Source organism: Erinaceus europaeus, chromosome 7 (genome assembly GCF_950295315.1).
Source record: "Erinaceus europaeus chromosome 7, mEriEur2.1, whole genome shotgun sequence".
NCBI classification, from domain to species: domain Eukaryota; kingdom Metazoa; phylum Chordata; class Mammalia; order Eulipotyphla; family Erinaceidae; genus Erinaceus; species Erinaceus europaeus.
Genome location: NC_080168.1, coordinates 11,138,109 through 11,157,930, shown reverse-complemented (window position 1 = coordinate 11,157,930; position 19,822 = coordinate 11,138,109). Strand labels below are relative to the sequence as shown.

The window sequence follows — 19,822 nt, the reverse complement described above, 5'->3', positions numbered from 1 at the left end:
ATATATATATATATATATATCTTCCTTCTCCTCTCAATTTCTCTCTATCCTATTCAATAAAAATAGAAAGAAAAAAGGGAAAAATGGTCACTAGTAGTAGTAGATTTATAGTACTGGCAATTTTTAAAAAGTATATATATATATATGTATACTTCTTATTCAGTTGTTTACAGTGACTCTATCAATGATAAAACTTCAAATATTTTTAACTAATTTTATTTTAAATGAAATATATATGTAGTTGTTATAGTTACAGCACCCTGTTGAGTCTCTGTCCCATAGTAAGTTTATATGTCATTCAAGGTATAATGGTGGTAATATTTTCACTGATAGCATTCAATATGCATTTGCACAACCCAAGAATTTATCAACAACAGGGACTTTACTCCTTTTTAGGGTTTCAACGTGTTTGAAGAAAGTACACAGAATTAAATGACATACTTCTTTATACTTGAATAATCCTGTCCAGAAATGATACTCACTATACATAGTATAGTATACTGTACATATACATATACATATACATATACATATACATATACATATGCCCCATAGAAAATAGTAGGTTTAGGGAGATGGAAAATAGCAGATAGAAAAGAAATTGTGGAAGGTTGAAAGTCCAGGCTCTGATTTTCAGCCTCAGTCAAGTGGAAATTCCATTTTGTATTCTCTTCACAAATGTTATTCAAGCACAACAATGATTTAAATGTAATTGATTTTTCTCCAATTCAAATAAAAAGCCCAGTAAGCAAGTCAATGAAAAAGCCAGTGAAAGCATATATTTATTAAGTCGGCTATAAGTTTGAAAAAAAAAAGGATAGAAAGCTGGTATAACAGACTGAGAACTCTTCGACTAAAAGAAGCTGGAATGCAGATTGATAGCCAATGGAACATCGGGGCAGTGGAATGCATGTAGAATACACTTCTTCTGGGGAAACAGCTGAAAACCAAGCTTGCTCCCTGCCATACCTAAGAATTCACCAGCTCTCTCACGTGAGACAGGTGACAAATTGACTGACTGCTGTAAGGCAGAGAAGAATAGCATCTTTCAGGGGGCGGGTCTTCAGGTTGCTGGAATCCCTTCTTCAGAATCACCCTCATCTCCCCCATCACTGGTATGGGGCACCGAAGAGGTCTAAAACCCAGAGGCAGTGAGGGGATGAGTGACTTAACTAGAAGTAAAGGCATGCTGATCTGTAAAGGGGCTCAGTAAGCACCTCTGGAGTTATCTGAGTATGTTGCCTCTCTCCAGGGCTTCAGGGCTGCTCATGTGCTGTAGAAATAGCTACCAGTTCACTGGGTTCCTGGCTGGCATGGGATTGATAACCTTAAGCAATGTCATGGGGTTCCAAGACTAGCTGTAAAGATACCATGAGGAGGAAAGTCAGACTGAACTCTGTAGGCTGGAGATTTTGTGTGGAGCTCCAGTCCTTTGATTGATTCCTGGGTTCCTCTGGACTAGAACAGCACGTGGCAGGCTGGGTGAAGAGCTCTATACTTGCCCAAAGTTTAGGTAATCAGAAGGGTTTCCCTCTTTTCTTTCCTTCTTTTGTTTTAATTCAGTTACTAGTGATTTAATGTTGATTTACAGAATTATTAGATAACTGGGGCATAAATCCTACATCGTTATCACCACCGGAGCTCTGCATTGAAAACTGCCCAAGGTCACAGATATGGGCTATTATTTCTATAACTATCTATATTTATGTATATTTGTCTGATTTCCCCCTAAAATCCTGGATTTCTCTTCCTTTTAAAGTCACACCTGCACCTATCGCTACTTCCAAATGTCCTTCCTTTTCCCCTCTTTTCTCCCTGTGTCTTGATGGAATTGGAGTTCAGAGCCCTCTGGTCATCTTTCCCTAATATTTCTTCCTCTTTCGGGTATGGACCAAATTACTTTTTGGGGTGCAGAAGGTGGGAATTCTGGCTTCTGTAACTGCTAGACATGGACACTGGCAGGTCGATCCACACACCCAGCCTGTTTCTGTCTTTCCCTAGTGGGGTAGGGCTCTGGGGAGGTGAGGTTCTGGGACACACTGGTGAGGTTGTCTGCCCAGGGAAGTCAGGATGGGATTATGATAGCCAGTGTGCAACTTGGTGACTGGAAGGTGATAAGATATAAAGTAGGACGAAATGTCTAATCAGCAAGAGTCAAAAAGCAGATGAGAATAGGGACCTTAGGATGAAAAGAAGCAAGGAAGTCATTTTTTTGATACTGTGCTTCTGGGGTAGAGAGAGAGAGGCATTTGAGTTTTGCCTGGTGGATGTAGCCATTACTATAAAGGTAACAAGTATCTTAGAAGCCACAGCCTGCTAAGGGAAAGAGTTATTTAGTAAACCTCAATTAAGGCTGTCTTCCTAAATGGCTGGAAAGTAGTAGTAATGTTGCTATTTGTCAAAGCCATTGATTTCACGCTTTTAGTGTTTCTCTGAACGTTCTTGTTAAAGCATCTCATCACCTAGTCTCCCAGGTAATGGCATTTTTAGTGTTTCTCTGAACGTTCTTGTTAAAGCATCTCATCACCTAGTCTCCCAGGTAATGGCATTTGTAATGGCCAGGTCCATGCCCTTCCCCACACAGAGCAATTAGCCCATTAATACAGGGACAACCTTTGAAATCAGCTCAGAAGAGGCAATCAGTTCCATGTCTCTCCTATTGATGCCAATGACTATATTTATTGCTGGAAGTAAATTCGCTTAGACACTCCTGAATGATAATCAACCTTGTAGGGCCCAGGAGGAGTAAATGTTTCTCCTGACAGATTTTTTTTTTCCTGCAAAAAATAAAAAGTCGTTAGGTGGGAGTCAGGCAGTATTAAGCGCACATGGTGCAAAGCACAAGGACCGGCGTAAGGATCCTGGTTTGAGCCCCTGACTCCCACCTGCAGGGGAGTCTCTTCACAGGCGGTGAAGCAGGTCTGCAGGTGACTATCTTTCTCTCCCCCTCTCTGTCTTCCCCTCCTCTCTCCATTTCTCTCTGATCTATCTAACAATGACAGCAATTGCAACAACAATAAAAAAGGGCAACAAAAGGGAAAATAAATTTAAAAAATCATCAGGTATGGGTGCAAGGTATGAAGAGTGTGAAGTGAAGCAGATGCTAGTGGTTTGGATGTAAGGTTTCTTGTCTAAAATGGCTCTTGGGGGACATATGGTGACTTCATGAACATGATGAGAGCCGATAGCAGAGAGAAAAGCATTTTAATGCTAATTACAGGGAGTCGGGCTGTAGTGCAGCGGGCTAAGCGTAGGTGGCGCAAAGCACAAGGACCGGCATAAGGATCCCAGTTCAAACCCCGGCTCCCCACCTGCAGGGGAGTCGCTTCACAGGCGGTGAAGCAGGTCTGCAGGTGTCTTTCTCTCCTCCTCTCTGACTTCCCCTCCCTCTCTCCATTTCTCTCTGTCCTATCCAACAACAACAACAACAATAATAATAACGACAACAATGGCAACAAAAGGGAATAAATAAATAAAATAAATATATTAAAAAAGATTTTAATGCTAATTACACAAACCTGGAAGTAATTACCTGAGTGTACACGGCAACACTGCTTTTTGAAAATGGACAAAATTTTGATGTACTTTCTCCTTTGCTTTAAGGTGTGGCTATAGTGCTAGAATTTATTCTCATCACCTTTTGCATTTAAGCATACAAAGAATGTTTTTAATTTTTGTTTTTCCTCATTTTCAAGCTAAGAAACACTGAAACCTTGTGTATAGCTTTGATGAGATGTAGTTTTTGGAAGATCTGTTTACTTTTCTGAGCAATAGAGAATGTGTGAGTGGGGAAGGGGCAGTGAGAGGGAGAGTTGAGACCAGAGCACCACTCAGCTGTGATGCACAGCAGGACCAGGAAATGAACCTGGAGCCTCAGGCATGCAAGTCCTGTGCTCTGACACTGAGGTGAGGAAGGCGGCGCCTTGTGGTCTTGACCTGAGATCCAAAGTGCCCTTTTGTGCTTTGTGTGGCTGGCCTGCGAAAGGAGGCTGGCATTGCTCACATGCTTGTTGATTCACTAGCTATTTCCTGTTCCTTCGTGTTTGGACCACAGCAACTTCATCCCTGGTCTGGTTTGCAAACTTAAACTAGCCCATCCCTCTTTGGGTGTGGGGGTGGGTATGAGGGAGTTCAAGGAGGCCCCAAGATGTGGAGTTGAGGCAGCTGAAGTGATGTGAGCTTCCCTTGGGTGCCATTTCCAAGAAGACGATGGGATGTCAGATCTAGGCTACGCCCACATACACAACTCTGTCTACCTAGGTGGGCCTGATGACCTTCCTGAGTTTTCCGGTCTCTCAGAAGCACATCCGGGTATTTGGAAGGAGGAGTCCATGTTCATAATTAATTCAGCATGGGCACACAGCTGTGCCCTGGAAATATCCAGAAACTCTTCAAACACCCTGCTCTCTCCCTTAAAATCACTGAATATGCATTTTCAGTTGTTTCAAAATTCCAGAAGAAAAAATAAAATTCAGTTGACTAGATCCAGAACCAAACTGAGGAACTGAGAGGTGGCTCACAGGGTGGGACATGTGCCTTGCCAAGTGCGCAGTGCAGGATTGAACCCCAGAACTCACTCACTGGGAGGTGCTATAGCGTCTCTGTCTCTGTCTCTGAGTGAAAGAGCACCCTGGGAACCCTAACAATGCATATGTTTGAGGCCCTGCTCTGCCAGGAAGGAGGAGGGGTGAGTAGGATGTTTGGGGTCAGTAAAATAGCTCAGCTGGAAGTGTGCCTGCCTTGCCGTGCACGTGGCTCAGGTTTGAGCTCCCCACGCACCACAGGGGGTATAGCAGCACTCTGGGGGTGTCAGTGCTTTGATCTCATTCCTTCTGTTTGTCCGACCGTTTGTCTTTTTCTATCTGAAAAAGTTGGTGATCCAGAGCAGTGAGATCTCTCTCCCTCTCCCCCACCCCCATAGGATCCCAGCACATCAGAAACACACAATAAAAATTTAAATTGGTGCCTGGGCAGGTGGTGGCATACCTGGCTGAGCACACACATCACAGTGTATAAGGACCTGGGTTTAAGCCCCTGGTCCCCACCTACAGGGGGGAGTCTTCTTAAATGGGAAGCAGTATTGCAAGTCTCTCTCTCTCTCTCTCTTTGTGTGTATGTGTGTGTGTCTCTCTCTTCCTCTCTGTGTGTATGTGTGTGTGTGTCTTCCTTCTGAACCTCTGTCCTGTCTCTAACCAAAATAAGTAAAAGACAAATTATAAATATATAAAATAAATAAATTATATATATAATTTATTTTTTTAACCAGAGCACTGATCAGCTCTGGCTTGTGGTGGTGCAGGGGATTGAACCTGGGACTTTGGAGCCTCAGACATCAGAGTCTCTTTGCATAGCCATTATGCTATCTACCCCTACCCAATAAAATATATTTAAAAAATAAAATTGGGTTCTTGAATAAGATCAGGAAGCCAAGTCTGCTTTACTGATCACTCATGAAGAGACGCTCTGATCTGGGACTCCATCTCCACTGACTCGTCCCCTGGGCCCGGGGGTGGGGATGGGGGAGGCCAAGCTTTGTACCCAAGCTGTCCTCCTTTTTCTGGTTTAGTTTTGCTGAAGGTGACTTATCCTGAAGGGGGAGGGAGTTCTGCTCTTGGTCCAGAGAGCAAGTCAGGCTGTCGCTGCTGAAATCAGGTTTCTCTGGCCTGGCATGAGTGACAGCTGCATCCCCTGCCTGTCTCATCACCACTTTTCCTTTGTCCTTAGGTGACGAGTGTGACATTGACGTAAATGAGTGTGACAGCAGCCCCTGCCACCACGCGGGCACCTGCCTGGACCAGCCCAATGGGTACACCTGTCTCTGCCCACACGGCTGGGCAGGCGCCAGCTGTGAGATCCGTGAGTATTCCTGCAGCTCAGTCATGGCTGCCGCGTGCCCAGCCAGGGCCCTAGCCCTGAGAGAAGAGGCAGCAAGGCCCACAGAGGCAGCCTGAGTTCCAGCGACCCCTAGCTTGAGCTTAGACCCTGTGCTAGCTGTGTGTTGCCTCACTCTCCCTTTACAGGTGTGAATCCAGCTTTCCCCAGGGTTGAGACTGTCCAGATGTGATCCAGACATTGCAGCTGCTAGTGCAACCCAAAGTGGGCTGAACAGAGCAGCCTCTGGTTTGCATATTAAAAAAGATAGAGAAGCTTTGTGTCTGAAACATGAAAGGCCAACAGCCCGTGTGGCGGAACATAAACTCATTTTGCATTTACATCTTCGAGTGGCTTCAAACAGGTTTTGGTTCCATCTTGTGTCTGGAGAGCAGTTCTGGAAGGAGGAGGCTGGGAGAGAGTCTGAGAAGTGTCTGAGTTTCTTGGAGCTGACTGTGCCCTTGGGATGACCGCACAGAAGGTCAGAAATGTCACCATGTGATTTTGTGTGGAGTGAAATCAGGTGTCTGCTAGGACTGAGGTGAAAAGGCCAGTTGGCATGGGATACGACTTTCAGTTGTCTTCCCAACTACCATTAATGCAGCTCTGAGGGGTGTTTTCTTCTTATTGAAGTTAGCTAAAGACAAGGCCAGAAGATAGCTCAAGGGGTAGAATATGCACTTCATTGTGGGTGGGCAATGTTTAAACCTAGGTGCTTATTACCAGGGAGCGCCATGGAAGGTACCGAGGGAACTACGTGGACAGTGAGGCTGACAGAGAAGCTCCCTCCTTTCTTCTGTCTGTCTGCCACTTTCTCCCTCTGACAACTCTCTCTCTCTCTGGATATAGAATAAAAATGTTGGGCCAGGAAGGTTACTTGATGATACTCACTTGATGCTGCATTAAAAAAAAAAAAGTTAGATCTTTCTTAACTTTTTACTTTTTTTTGCAATAAAACTTATTTTTTACTAGTGACTTAATATTTATTTACAAATTATAAGATAACAGGAATATAACCAGGATTCTATGTCCTCATACCCTTCATTGGAAACTGCAGTAGTTCTCCCAAGGTCACAGATAAAGGTTGGCTATTATTTCTATAACTATCCACCTATATTTTTACTACTACTACTATTATTATTATTATTTATTTTAAATGTTTTATTATCTCTATTTATTTATTGGATAGAGACAGCCAGAAATTGAGCGGGAAGGGGGTGGTAGAGAAGGGAGAGAGATCCCTGCTTCACCACTTGCAAAGCTTTCCTCCTGCAGGTGGGGACCAGGGGCTTGAACCTGGACCCTTGCACATTGTAACATGTGCACTCAACCAGGTGCACCATCACCCAGCCCCCTATTATTATCATTATTGCCACCAGTTTTATCACTGGGTCTCAGTACCTATATCATGAATCTACTGTTCCCAGTGACTACTTTCTATCTTTTTTCTTTTTCCCCCTCTTTTTGCTACTTGATAAAACAGAAGTTGAGAAGGGAGGAGGGAGATAGAGAGGGAGAGAGAAAGAGAGACACTTGCAGCCCTGCTTCATCATCCCTGAAAGCTCTCCCCTGCAGGCTGGGATTGGGAGCTTGAACCCTAACCCTTGGACATGGTATTGTGAGTGCTCAACTGGGTGTATCACTGCCCCTCCCCCAAGGTGGGTCTTTCACAAAAGCTTCCTTCTGGGTCCTCTTCTCTCTTCTTCCTCCTTTTTTTTTTTTTTGATCAGGAAGTGGAAGCTCTGCCATTTGGCTAAGGAAAGAGGCAAATCAGTAGATAAGGCCTTGTCTGTCTGTCTGTCTCCTTCCCCTAATGGCTGCCTCTGCTCCTCTGCTCCTCTGTGCTCTCAGTAGCTCCAGCTCATCCCTTGACCTGTGCCTGGCTCTGCCTCTGATGCTCTTGTCCTGATTCTCACTTCATCTGAGGTGGATGTGGCCAGCTCAGGGAAGCCTTATCCAGGAGCACGGGCCACACTGCCCAGCATCTGGTGCATCCGTGAGGAGTTGCTCCAGGGGCTCCTCTGTGCTCATGCTTTGTCTTTGAGGAAGAGGGGAGGGAGAGTAATTCTGTTTGGGTCTCCCCCCCTCAGCCTTCCCAAGCGCCCCTGAAACAGAACTCATAGATCCACGTAGACTGGCTGAGATGAGACGCTCTCTTGTTGACGAGGGAAGCAGAAGAGTATTGCAGCGATGAAAGACTAAGGACTGCCATTTGTGGCAGAGTGTTGAGTCTGGCCTGGAGGAGTGCATGGAAGGAAGGGAAGCAAAACCGAGTCCACCAGGACCTTGGTTCTGGTCTTGAACATGGCGTTCACCATGTGACAACACTCAGTCCTGTGGAGCTTCAGTTTACTCATACATAACATGGGAACAGTTTGCATTCCCAAACTTGATAGTTCTATGGAATGACAGTTTCTGTATGCCTTGGGGTAGAGTGTTTAGAGCTTTAACATCTGTTGTGACGATAATAAGTGTAAAAGAGCATATGCAAATGGAATCAGGGATATACAGATTGCCATCAATTTTTTTTTGTAATAAAATCCTGTAACTAAGGGGTTGGGCAGCGGGTTAAGTGCACATGGTGCAAAACACAAGGACTGGCATAAGGATCCCGATTCGAGCCCCCGGCTCCCCACCTGCAGGGGAGTCACTTCACAGGCAGTGAAGCAAGTCTGCAGCTGTCTGTCTTTCTCTCCCCCTCTCTGTCTTCCCCTCCTCTCTCCATTTCTGTCTGTCTTATCCAACAATGAACGACATCAACAACAGTAGTAACAACAACAGTAGTAACCACAACAAGGCTGCAACAACAAGGGCAACAAAAGGGGGGAAAATGGCCTCCAGGAGCAGTGGATTCATGGTGCAGGCACTTCTTCTTCTAGCATTTGCCCTTCTTCCGTAGCCAGTCAACAGCGTCAGGTTGAGCCTGATGTAAAGACCTCCTTTGAATCTGGAGAGGTGGCAGTCATTGACTATGTGGGTCATAGTCTGTCTGCAGCCGCAGGGGCAGTTCAGGTCGTCTCTGGCTCCCCAGCGATGGAACATAGCGGCGCACCGGCCATGGCCTGTTCGCTAGCGATTGAGGAGGGCCCACTCATAACGTGCCAGGTCAAAGCCGGGTTGACGCTCGCAGGGGTCTGCGATGAGGTGTTTGTTCTTTACCTCAGCTGACTGCCAACTCTGTTTCCAAGAGTCTGGAACAGAGAAGTTTAGTGTAGGCGTAGGGGACCAGATTGGGTGACGAGACGTCAAGCGTTGGACAGGGTGGGCGAAGATATCCGCGTATATTGGCAGGTCTGGTCGAGCGTAGACGTGGGAAATGAACTTAGATGATGCCGCATCCTGACGAATATCTGGTGGGGCGATGTTGCTAAGAACTGGCAGCCATGGGACTGGGGTGGAATGGATGGTTCCAGAAATTATCCTCATGGAGGAATATAATTTGGAATCGACCAAGTGGACATGGGGGCTACGGAACCATACTGGGGCACAGTGGAATAGCATAATGCCAGAGATGATGATTGTAGTGTGGAAGCGCTCGCGTCCCATGAGGAGCTGGCCAGTCTTGCAATGATGTTATTCCTCGCGCCCACCTTTGCTACAGTTTTTATGAGATGTTCGTGAAATGACAGAGTGCGATCGAGAGTAACGCCAAGATAGACTGGCTGGGCTTCATGCCGGATTCTCGTATCGCCAAGCTGCACATTAAGCTCACGCGAGGCCGAGGCATGGTGTAGATGGAAAACAGATGATACCGTTTTTGCAGTGCTAGGGATTAGTCGCCATTTTTTACAGTAATCAGATATCAGAGACATGTCTTTCATGAGTGTTTCCTCGAGGATGTCGAACTTGGATGCCTGAGTTGCACAGCAGATGTCATCGGCATAGATGAACTTCCTTGAAGAAGTTTCTGGGAGGTCATTGATGTAAATATTGAATAGCATAGGAGCCAGAACAGAGCCCTGGGGGAGGCCACTTGAGACAAGTCTCCATCTGCTAGACTTGTCACCCAGATGCACCCGGAATCTTCTGTTTTGGAGAAGAAATGATATAGTGTTGGCCACCCATGGAGGCAGGCATCTTGAGATCTTGACTAGGAGACCACGGTGCCAGACCGTGTCATAGGCTGCTGTGAGATCAACAAAGACAGCACCCGTCTTTAAATTCTTCTGGAATCCATTTTCAATGTAAGTTGAGAGGGCCAGGGCTTGTTCGCAGGTAGATCTTCCTGGGCAGAAACCAGCTTCGGCGGGTGATAGGAATTTCTCTGTAAGAGGAGAAATACGTGACAGAAGCAGCTTCTCAAGGAGTTTGTAACACACGGAGAGGAGAGAAATTGGTCTATAGCTGGCGGACAGTGTTGGGTCTTTCTTTGGTTTCAAAACTGCTATTATCTTCGCACGACGCCAAATTTTGGGCATAGATTCAGATTCCAAGATGTGGGACAGGAATGAAGTGAGCCACTTCTTTGCTGCGGGGCCCAAGTTAAGAATGAGTTCTGGGGTGACGTTATCATAGCCAGCAGCTGTTCCCGGTTTAACCCTCTTCAAAGCGTCTTCCAGTTCAGACAGTGTAAAGGGAGAGAGTTTTGGAGATGGACAAGATAAACGGAAGTGGGATGACCACTCATGGGAAATTTCTCTTTTCCAGACTGGGTCGATCTTAGCACGTCCAACTTGAGTTAGGTGACTGGCCACTGAGTTTGGAGATACGGGAGGATGGGAGACGGGAGGGGGTTGGCTACCGGCACCCAGACTATGAAGAAGCTTCCAGGCCTTCCTACTTGAGTGGGTGAAGTTCAGACTTTCCGTGAGTTGTTGCCAGCGGGCTTGGCGTGCTGCATCCAGGGAGGCAATGAGATGGTCAAGCCACATCTGGGTCGCCCGACTCATCATACTGCTTTAGTAGTTGCTTGCATTCAGCATCAAGACAAAGCATATAGTTAGCACGTCTCCCACAAGGAATGGCTTGGGAAGCTGTTTTGAAGGTGCAGGCACTGAGCCCCAGCAATAACCCTGGAGGCATAAATAAATAAATAAATAAAATCCTGTAACTATAAAAAAATGAAAGAATTACACTCTTCTGGTGATGATATATAGAAAATCATGATGAAAAGATAGACTAATAAAAAGGATGGAAGTTCTTTTCAGGCCAGGTGGTGGCTCGCTCATTTGAGCATACATGTGCAGGGAAACAGGTTCAAGCTTCCTGAGTGGGGAAGCAGTGCTGTACATGTCTTTATCTTGCCAGGTCTATTTCCCCCTTCTCTCTCGATTTCTATCTCTATCCTATAAAGAAATAAAGCATTGAAAAAGAAAGTTCTTTCAAACTGCAGTTGCATTATATCCTAGCTCCATCACCTTCTAGCTCCTTCATATCACAGCGCCATCATCTTCTAGCTCTCTCCATACCCTAGCACCATCATCTAGCTCCTTCATATCCCAGCTCCATCACCTTCTAGCTCATGCATATCCTAGCTCCATCACCTTCTAGCTCATGCATATCCTAGCTCCATCACCTTCTAGCTCCTCCATATTCCAGCTCCATCATCTTCTAGGTCTCTCCATACCCTAACACCATCATCTTCTAGCTCCTTCATATCCCAGCTCCATCACCTTCTAGCTCCTTCATATCCCAGCTCCATCACCTTCTAGCTCATGCATATCCTAGCTCCATCACCTTCTAGCTCCTCCATATTCCATCTCCATCATCTTCTAGCTCTCTCCATACCCTAGTGCCATCATCTTCTAGCTCCTTCATGTCCCAGCTCCATAACCTTCTGGCTCCTTCATATCCTAGTTCCATCACCTTTTAGCTCCTCCATATCCCAGCTCCATCATCTTCTAGCCCTCTCCATACCCTAGTGCCATTGTCTTCTAGCTCCTTCATATCCCAGCTCCATCATCTTCTAGCTCCTCCATATCCCAGCTCCATCATCTTCTAGATCATCCATATCCCAGCTCCATCATCGTCTAGCTCTCTCCATATCCTAGCTCCATCACCTTCTAGCTTCTTGATATCCCATCTCCATCACCTTCTAGCTCCTCCATATCTCAGCTCCATCATCTTCTAGCTCCTCCATATCCCAGATCCATCATCTTCTAGCTCTCTCCATACCCTAGCACCATTATCTTCTAGTCCCTTCATATCCCAGCTCCATCACCTTCTAGCTCCTTCATATCCTAGATCTGTCATTTTCTAGCTCCTCCATATCTTATCTCCATCACCTTCTACCTCCATCACCTTCTAGTTCCATCATGGTCTAGCTTCTTTATAGTCTAACTCCATATTCTATGTCCTTCACCTTCTAGCGACATTAGCTTCTAGCTTCTTCATAATCTACCTCCTTCACATTCTATCTCTATCACATTCTAGTTCCTTCACATTCTAGCTGTGTGAGCTGCACAATTGACTTCTTGAAACCTCATCTTTCTCACTTGTAAGTGATGTTGGGAAGCTTCCTGTGAGGACTGGAAGAAGCACATGTGTGCAGATTTCAGCTAAGTGGCCAGCACTAAGTAAATGTTTGTTTTCTGTAGCTCTGAGACAAAGAGCTACTCTGTGGGGAGGACTTACTTTTGGTGCTTACTCCTCCTTGTAGAGGATGCATGCCCAGAGCACAGCCCACCCCGAGTGGCCGAGTGGGATGACCCATCCCACATCTGGTACACATCTGGGTTCTCCACTCACCCAGTATAGCACATTCTGTTTGATGATCTCATCCATGTTCCTTTGCTAGGCCAAAGGTGTTGAAATAAATGTCCTCACACATTAGGCTCTGCAAGAACCCCCAGCATGGGAAGCCTCCACTGTGACCTCCAAGTCAGAATGGAGAATGTGCAGATGAGGTCTGTGATGAACCAGGGCTGGGGAGCCAAGGTCAGTGGAGAGAACTGGAGCTGAAATAGAAGCATCCAAGCCCCAGGAGAGGAAGCAGGCCTGTCTGGTCAGCATGCAGAAAAGAGAGACGATGGCACCAGCCCTGGGTGAGCCCTGGGGCCCATGGCCTCTGTGGTCTCCCTCTAACCCTGAATATCAAGTGGCCAGATGCCAAGAGGAGGGGGCCCGGCAGGTACAAGACCAGGTTGCTAGATGCCCCACCACCACCCAGAAAAGCTTGGCTGTGTCCCAAGAAGAAGGGAAAAAGCATGGGGCGGGGGCTCCAACCTGGGCACCATCTGTGATAGTGCAGACACTCTACCCAGTGAGCTACCTCTCAGACACATATATTTCACTTTTCAGTAGTTTGATATTTGATGAGTCATCTCTTCAGCTGCCAAACTAATTCTGTGGGTAGCGGACTGCTTTGTCATGTGTGCCAAGTTTGAGTCTAGCCCCCACCATGTTGAAGGAAGCTTTAGTGCTATGGTGACCCCTCTTTCTCTGTCTCACCCTCTCTCCCTCTTTTCCTTTCCCTCCTCTTCCTTCCCCCTTTTTTCCTCCCCCATCTTCCCTCATCTGTCTCACTCTCTATCTCTCTGTTTCTGAAAAAGTTAGCCCAGATGACTAAAAAGAAATAACTCCAATAAATCATCTGTTCAAGGAAGGTGGGCGGTAGTGCAGCAGGTTAAATGCACGTGGTGCAAAGCGCAAGGCCCAGCATAGCGACACCAGTTCAAGCCCCTGGCTCCCCACCTGCAGGGGAGTCACTTCACAGGTGGTGAAGCAGGTCTGCAGGTGTCTGTCTTTCTCTCCCCCTCTGTCTTCCCCTCCTCTCTCCATTTCTCTCTGTCCTATCCAACAACAGCGACATCAGTAACAACAACAATAACTACAGCAACAATGAAGAACAACAAGGGCAACAAAAGGGAAAATAAATAAATATAAAAAAATTAAAAATCATCTGTTCATAGGAAACTTAGTACTGTGGGCTATTCCCAGTGTCACTAGCATCATAATTCTTTACCATCTGTCCCATCTGTCCCCTAGGGACTTGCTAGACATCTCCCGCAGGGCAGGCACCGCTGTGGGGGAGCTTCTCTGTGCCTGCAGGCCAGCCTCCTTCTCAGGGCTCTTTCTCCATGCCCTTGACCCCTTGCCTTCCTTGACCCCCTGTCCCCAGTCCCTATCACTGCAGTGACCAGTCATTGCGAACAGAAGGACTTAAAGTAGCAGCGGTAGCGGCAGCAGTGGCACCGAAGTGCCCTCTTACTCCTGAGGGAGTCTCACTGGGTGATAGTCCAGGCCCAAAGAGTCTGTGTTCAGGGAGACATTCTCCCTGCCCTTCATTACCATCCGCCAGCAGTCTCTGCTCATGCTCCCTCCCCATCTCTGGGGCCAGCAGTCAGGTGACTCTGATAGCCTCACTTCCTGTCTCTGCCTCCTCCAACTCTCCCACTTCCCTTCCTTCTTTCATGCCAAAAAGATTCCAGGCATTCCATTGGGTTCATCTGGATAATCCCAGGTAATCTTCAATTTCATCCCATCTGCAGGCAGAGAGTCCCTCTTCACCAGGTGGTTGTGAGGACGAGGACATGTTCATCTGAGGGGACATGTTCTGCCTGTCTCAGCACTCTATTAACAGCGCCTCACACCTTCATTTTTTTTTTTTGTCTCCAATCTTATTGCGGGGACTCTGTGCCCACATGCAAATTCACTGCTCCTGGTGACTATGTTTCCCCTTATTATTATTAATTTTTAATATTTTAATGAGAAATTCAGAGAGAAATTCCTGAGTACTGCCTGCCTCTGGTTCATGGTGGTGCTGAGGATTGAACCTGGGGCCTTGGAACCTCAAGCAAGAGTCTTTTTCAGAAATATTATGGTGTCTCCCCAGCCCCATTCCTTTTATTTGATAGGGCAGAAAGAGAAATTGAGAGAGGAGGGGAAGATAGAGAGGAGGAGGAGGAGGAGAGAGATAGAGATATGCTCACAGCACTGCACTGCCACTTATGAAGCTTCCTTCCTGCAGGTGGGAACCAGAGCCTTGAACCAGCATTCTTGCTTATGGTAATATGTATGCTCAACCACTACTGCCTGTCCCCCCCCCCACATTTGTTTTTAAAGATTCTAATATTTGAGGCCCTGGAAGATAGCATAATTGTTATGCAAAAAGACTCTCAAGCCTGAGACTCTGGGGTCCCAGGCTCAATCCCTTGCATCACCATAAATCAGAGCTGAGCAGTGCTGTGGTACCTTCGGAGGATGGAACATACCATTGTTGATCCAAGTTGAGGGCAAGGTCCTATGGGGGTCCACAAAGGGGTCTACTGTGTTGTTCCTGATAGAAATGCCTGGTAACAATGGAGAGAGGGATTTATTCAAGTTCTAGGCCCATCAAGTCTGTTTGGGAATCTCAGGACTCCCCAATTAAGGCCCCAGCTGGTGGAATGGCCTGATAGTGACTAAAGAGTCATCGTTAAAGTATGCCAGTCTCTTGCCCTTATTCAGCTTTTGCATTCCTTGCTTTGATAAGGCTAGCAGCAGGTGTCTCTCTCTGTCTCTTTGCCTCTCTATCTCCTCCTCTCTCAACTTATCTGTCACTATCCAATAAATAAAAATATAGTTTTTAAAAAAGCGATTCATTTGGATAGTGTGCGGCTTTGCCGTGGACATGGGACATGGTCCAGATTCAAGCCTGATCCCCACTACATGGAAGGAGGCTTTGGTGTTATGCTTTCATTCTTTCTCTCTTAAAAGAATATATATGTATATATGTGTGTGTATATATATCTGTGTGTGTATTTGTACACATATGACAATGTAAATACTTATATAAACATGAAACATATTAGATGGCAATAAGGTGACTGGCAAGAAAAGGGCAGGAGGTGGTAGAGAGAGAGAGGGAGACAGATTCTTCCGGAATCCAAACAGCCTGAAATGCAGAGTTTGGGAGGAGCCTAACGGATGTAAGCTGGTGGGGCTGTGAGCTGGGGACCCAGGCTGAGCTCCTCACAGGTGGTGGGGCCGCTACCCCTGGTGGTTGTGTCCTTGGTCATCTACTCACTGCGCCCATGGGGCCAATGTGAGTCCCTTTAGGCGGGGGTTCTGCACAGACCACAGCCCCCCCGCCCCAGCCCGAGTGGTTCTTCAGAGGCCTGGGGTCTGAGCCCCGGCAGGGCTGGAGCAGTGGCAGCCTGGCTCCCTCGTGTTGCTTGTGGCTCTGTGGATGTTGGAGAGGACTCTGCGAGTCTTGGACAGCAGCCTACAACTGGAGTTTGCAGAGAATGTCGAAATACTTGGAAACCAAGTGACTCACACTTCTCCTCCAGCCAGGAAAATGAGTTATCTGTCTGCGTGTGCATTGGACCCTGCCAAGCCCATGGCTCCGCTCAATTCCCCCAAACAGTCTCCTTTGCATGGTGCATGTTCCTCTCCCTCCCCTCCGGTCCCCTTCCTTCCCCTCCCCTCCCCTCTCCTCCTCTTCTCTCTCCTCCCCTCCCCTCCCCTCCCCTATCCCCTCCTCTCTTCTCTCCTCTCCTTTCCCTTCCCCTCCTCTTCCTTCCCCTCCCCTCCTCTGCCCTCTCCCCTTCCTTCCCCTCCCCTGCCCTCTCCTCTCCTCCCTTCTTCTCTCCCCTCCCCTCCTCTCCTTTCCCCTCCCTTCTCCTCTCCTATCCTTTCCCCTTCACTTTTCTCTCTTCCTTTCCCCTCCCTCTTTTCCTGTCCCTTTTCCTTCCTTCCTTCCTTCCTTCCTTCCTTCCTTCCTTCCTTCCTTCCTACCTTCCTTCCTTCCTTTCTTTCTTTTCTCCTCTTTTTCTTTCTCTCTTTCTTCAGAGAAGGAAGAAACAGAGAGAGAGAGAGAGAGAGAGAGAGAGAGGGAGAGAAAGAAATGAAGAGAGAGAAAGAGCACCAAAGCTTCCTTCAGTGTAGTGGGGGCTCGAACCCGGGTCACACACAGGGCAAGTGCACTATCCATGTGAGCTATTCTGCCAGCCTGGTGAGCATTTCTTTGTGGTGATTTCTGTCTGTGTGCCAACAGGCCCAGATGCATGAGTGGCCCTCCCCTTCCTGCTCCCAGACCCTGTGAGTTTGAGCCAGCAGGCAAAGTGACCAATCCCGAGGTCCAGGGCTGCAGCTGACATGCCAGAAGTTAGGACCTGGCCCTCTGCCTCTCATTCTTGTCCAAGTCTCAGGGACCCTCCAGCCCCAGTGGGGTGAGGGCTGCTCCTTTTTCCCATTCTGCTGCTAGGCAAAAGAGTTCCTCCCTGGGAACTGGGGTATCTTTTCAGGGAGAGGAGGAGCTGCCTCTGGGTTTCCACGACCACTGAGGACATAGCTGAGATTGGGGTGGGGGGAGGATGTCACTCAGAGGCTGCAGAGTTTCTCACCAAGGATGAACAGTGGGGAGAGTCCTGAAGGTGACACATGGAGACAAGCCAGGCACTTTCTCTCCCATCTCTCCCATCCCTAAATCTGATTTCCGGGCACCAGGGAAGGGGGTCTGGGGTTGGGGTGACGGCCTGGAGGAAACAGTGGGGGACAGAGGACTGCAGGCATCCTCTCTTCTACACGAGCTGAGCTCTCTTTGGTCTTACCTCGGCCTTGCCATCTTCGCAGATTTCTTGTTAAATCCTCCCACGTCAGCCAGCCCACTGCGACGTGTGCAGGCCTATATAAAAGAAGTAATCGGACACTTGAGAGGTGCAGAAGCCATGCCCTTTCCTTGGTTCATGCTCTTACCCGTTGGTGCTTCCCGCAGACTCATGACGGTGCCAGGCCATCCTCAGCCCCGAGCATGTTCTCTTCCTCTTCGTTCCACCCTCCTTCACCCCCTCCTTGGGGCAGTCCCCCACTACTCGCTGGAAGTGTGCTTTCTTCCTGTCCTCGCTGTGTTCTCTGATGCGTCTTTGCAGCAAACCCTAGGGAAATACAGAGCTATCTGCATCTCACAGACCCAGAAACAGGCTCAGGGAGGTCAAGCGAATGTTGGCAGCTGAGACTGAAATCAACGTATGCTGGGCCCAGGAGAGAGCGAGCGGAGTGATTATGCAAAAAGATTTTTGTGCCGAGGCTCAGAGGTCTCAGGTTCAATGGCCAGCACCACCACAAACCAGAACCGTACAGTGCTTGGGCTAAAACATAAAAGAACTGTTTTAAAAATTAATTAATTAATTTGAAAAAATCAGGGACCACATCGTGATGCACCTGGTAGAATGCACAAGTTACCCTATGCGAGAACCCAGGTTCAAGCCCCCCCCCCCCCGTCCACACTTGCAAGGTGGGGGAACCGCACAAATGGCAGAACAGTGCTACAGGCATCTTTCTCTCTTTCCTTCCCCCTCTGTCACTCGCTTTTTCTCACTGTCTCTATCAGAATGAAGAAAACAAAAATAAGTAAGTAAATATTGGGAGTCGTGGCATTCTCATGCAGGCACTGAGCACCAGTGGTAACCCTGGTGGCAAAAAATAAATGAATAAAGAAATGAAAAGCTAGGTCGGTGAGCTCTCTGGGCTCACACTCCTACAAGCTATGCTGAAAGGGTCATATCAGGGGCTTTTTTTTTTTTAACTTTTTTTAATTTAATGAAGTTTCTTTGATTCTGATCTCTTGTTTAATGATAGAATACTTTAGTTCTTAGGGAGTCAGGTGGTAGCACAGCGGGTTAAGTGCACGTGGCACATAGTGCAAGGGCCGGTGTAAGGATCTCGGTTCGAGCCCCCGGCTCCCCACCTGCAGGGGAGTCGCTTCACAGGCAGTGAAGCAGGTCTGTAGGTGTCTATCTCTCTCTCCCCCTCTCTGTCTTTCCCTCTTCTCTCCATTTCTCTCTGTCCTATCCAACATCGACGACATCTACAACAATAAAATAACAAGGGCAACAAAAGGGAATAAATAAATGTTTAAAAAATAAAGTAAAATAAAGAATACTTTAGTTCTTGACCAGAATCATCATAATTTTGTGATTCCCCCTCCCTTTCTTGGTGAAGCATGTATTTAGTTGTGAGTGACTAATGTGCCCCACCCTCCCGACAATAACCACCACAGTGCTCACAAAGTCCCAGAGACAGTTCTGTTTTACTTCTGGGTTTTCTTTTTTTGTGCAAGTCCACCTGTTTCATTTCTCTAGATTCCACATGCGAGTGAAGACGTCCAGTAGTTGTGATTCATCCCTTCACTTATTCTTGCTAAACAACATCACCCGTAGTTCCATCCATTTTTGTCCCAAAGGAAACAACAACACCCTTTTGCTCGCAGAGCAGTAGGGATTCATGGAGCAGATATGCCGTGACTTCTTTATCGAGTCATCTATGATGGGCATTTAGGCTGCTTCCACTCTGGCTACGACGAGGAATGCAGCTTTGAACACAGGGGTGAGACTAGTTATCATCATCTGTGGATAAATGGCATGGGGGTTTTCTTGAAAAGGCTTACTGCCTTACTACTACTACTATTGTTGTTGTCATCATCATCAATCGTGATTACTATTAGTAAGTACTATAGCGCTGAGTCATCTAGTTGGACAAGAAGTAGAAAGAAGGAGGTGAACAGCCCTTCCAAAGGTCATGCTTATCAGCAAGCTTCTGTGCGGGGCTGAGGTAGGAAGTGGAATAGAGACCTGCACTGGACACACCTCCAACAAGTGGCGTCCGTTTCCATAGGCTCATCTGTAAGGCAGTAGGAGAGAATGATACGTCATTTATGGCCTTCAGTGATGACGTGAGATGCCTTCTGAAGAGCTTAGCACAGTATGAATACAAATGTTTATCATCAGCACTCCATCCTCCCGGGTTTCTCAGCATGCAAGCTTTCCATTCATGTGGAGTGTTTTACACTTGTACTGTGTGAATAGGGACTATTTGAGGCGGGAGGGAGAGAGATTGTTTATACTGGCCACTGCTCAGCTCTGGCTTATGCTGGTGCTGGGGACTGAACCTAGGACCTTTGGTAATGCAGGCATATAACAATGAAATGACTCATTCTCTTAAATCAGCTGACTAAAATAGACTAATTATTATCAGTGATTCTTTTTTTTTCATTTATTTATTGGGGAATTAATGTTTTACATTTGACAGT

General features: G+C 47.0%; 1 protein-coding gene across 1 annotated transcript in view; it reads left to right on the top strand.

The window, feature by feature from the left end:
• Positions 1–19,822, top strand: part of DNER (delta/notch like EGF repeat containing) — a 346,936-nt gene that overhangs the window by 310,890 nt on the left and 16,224 nt on the right. The window contains 1 exon segment of the mRNA XM_060193734.1: positions 5,725–5,856. Coding sequence (XP_060049717.1) covers positions 5,725–5,856 — 132 coding nt within the window.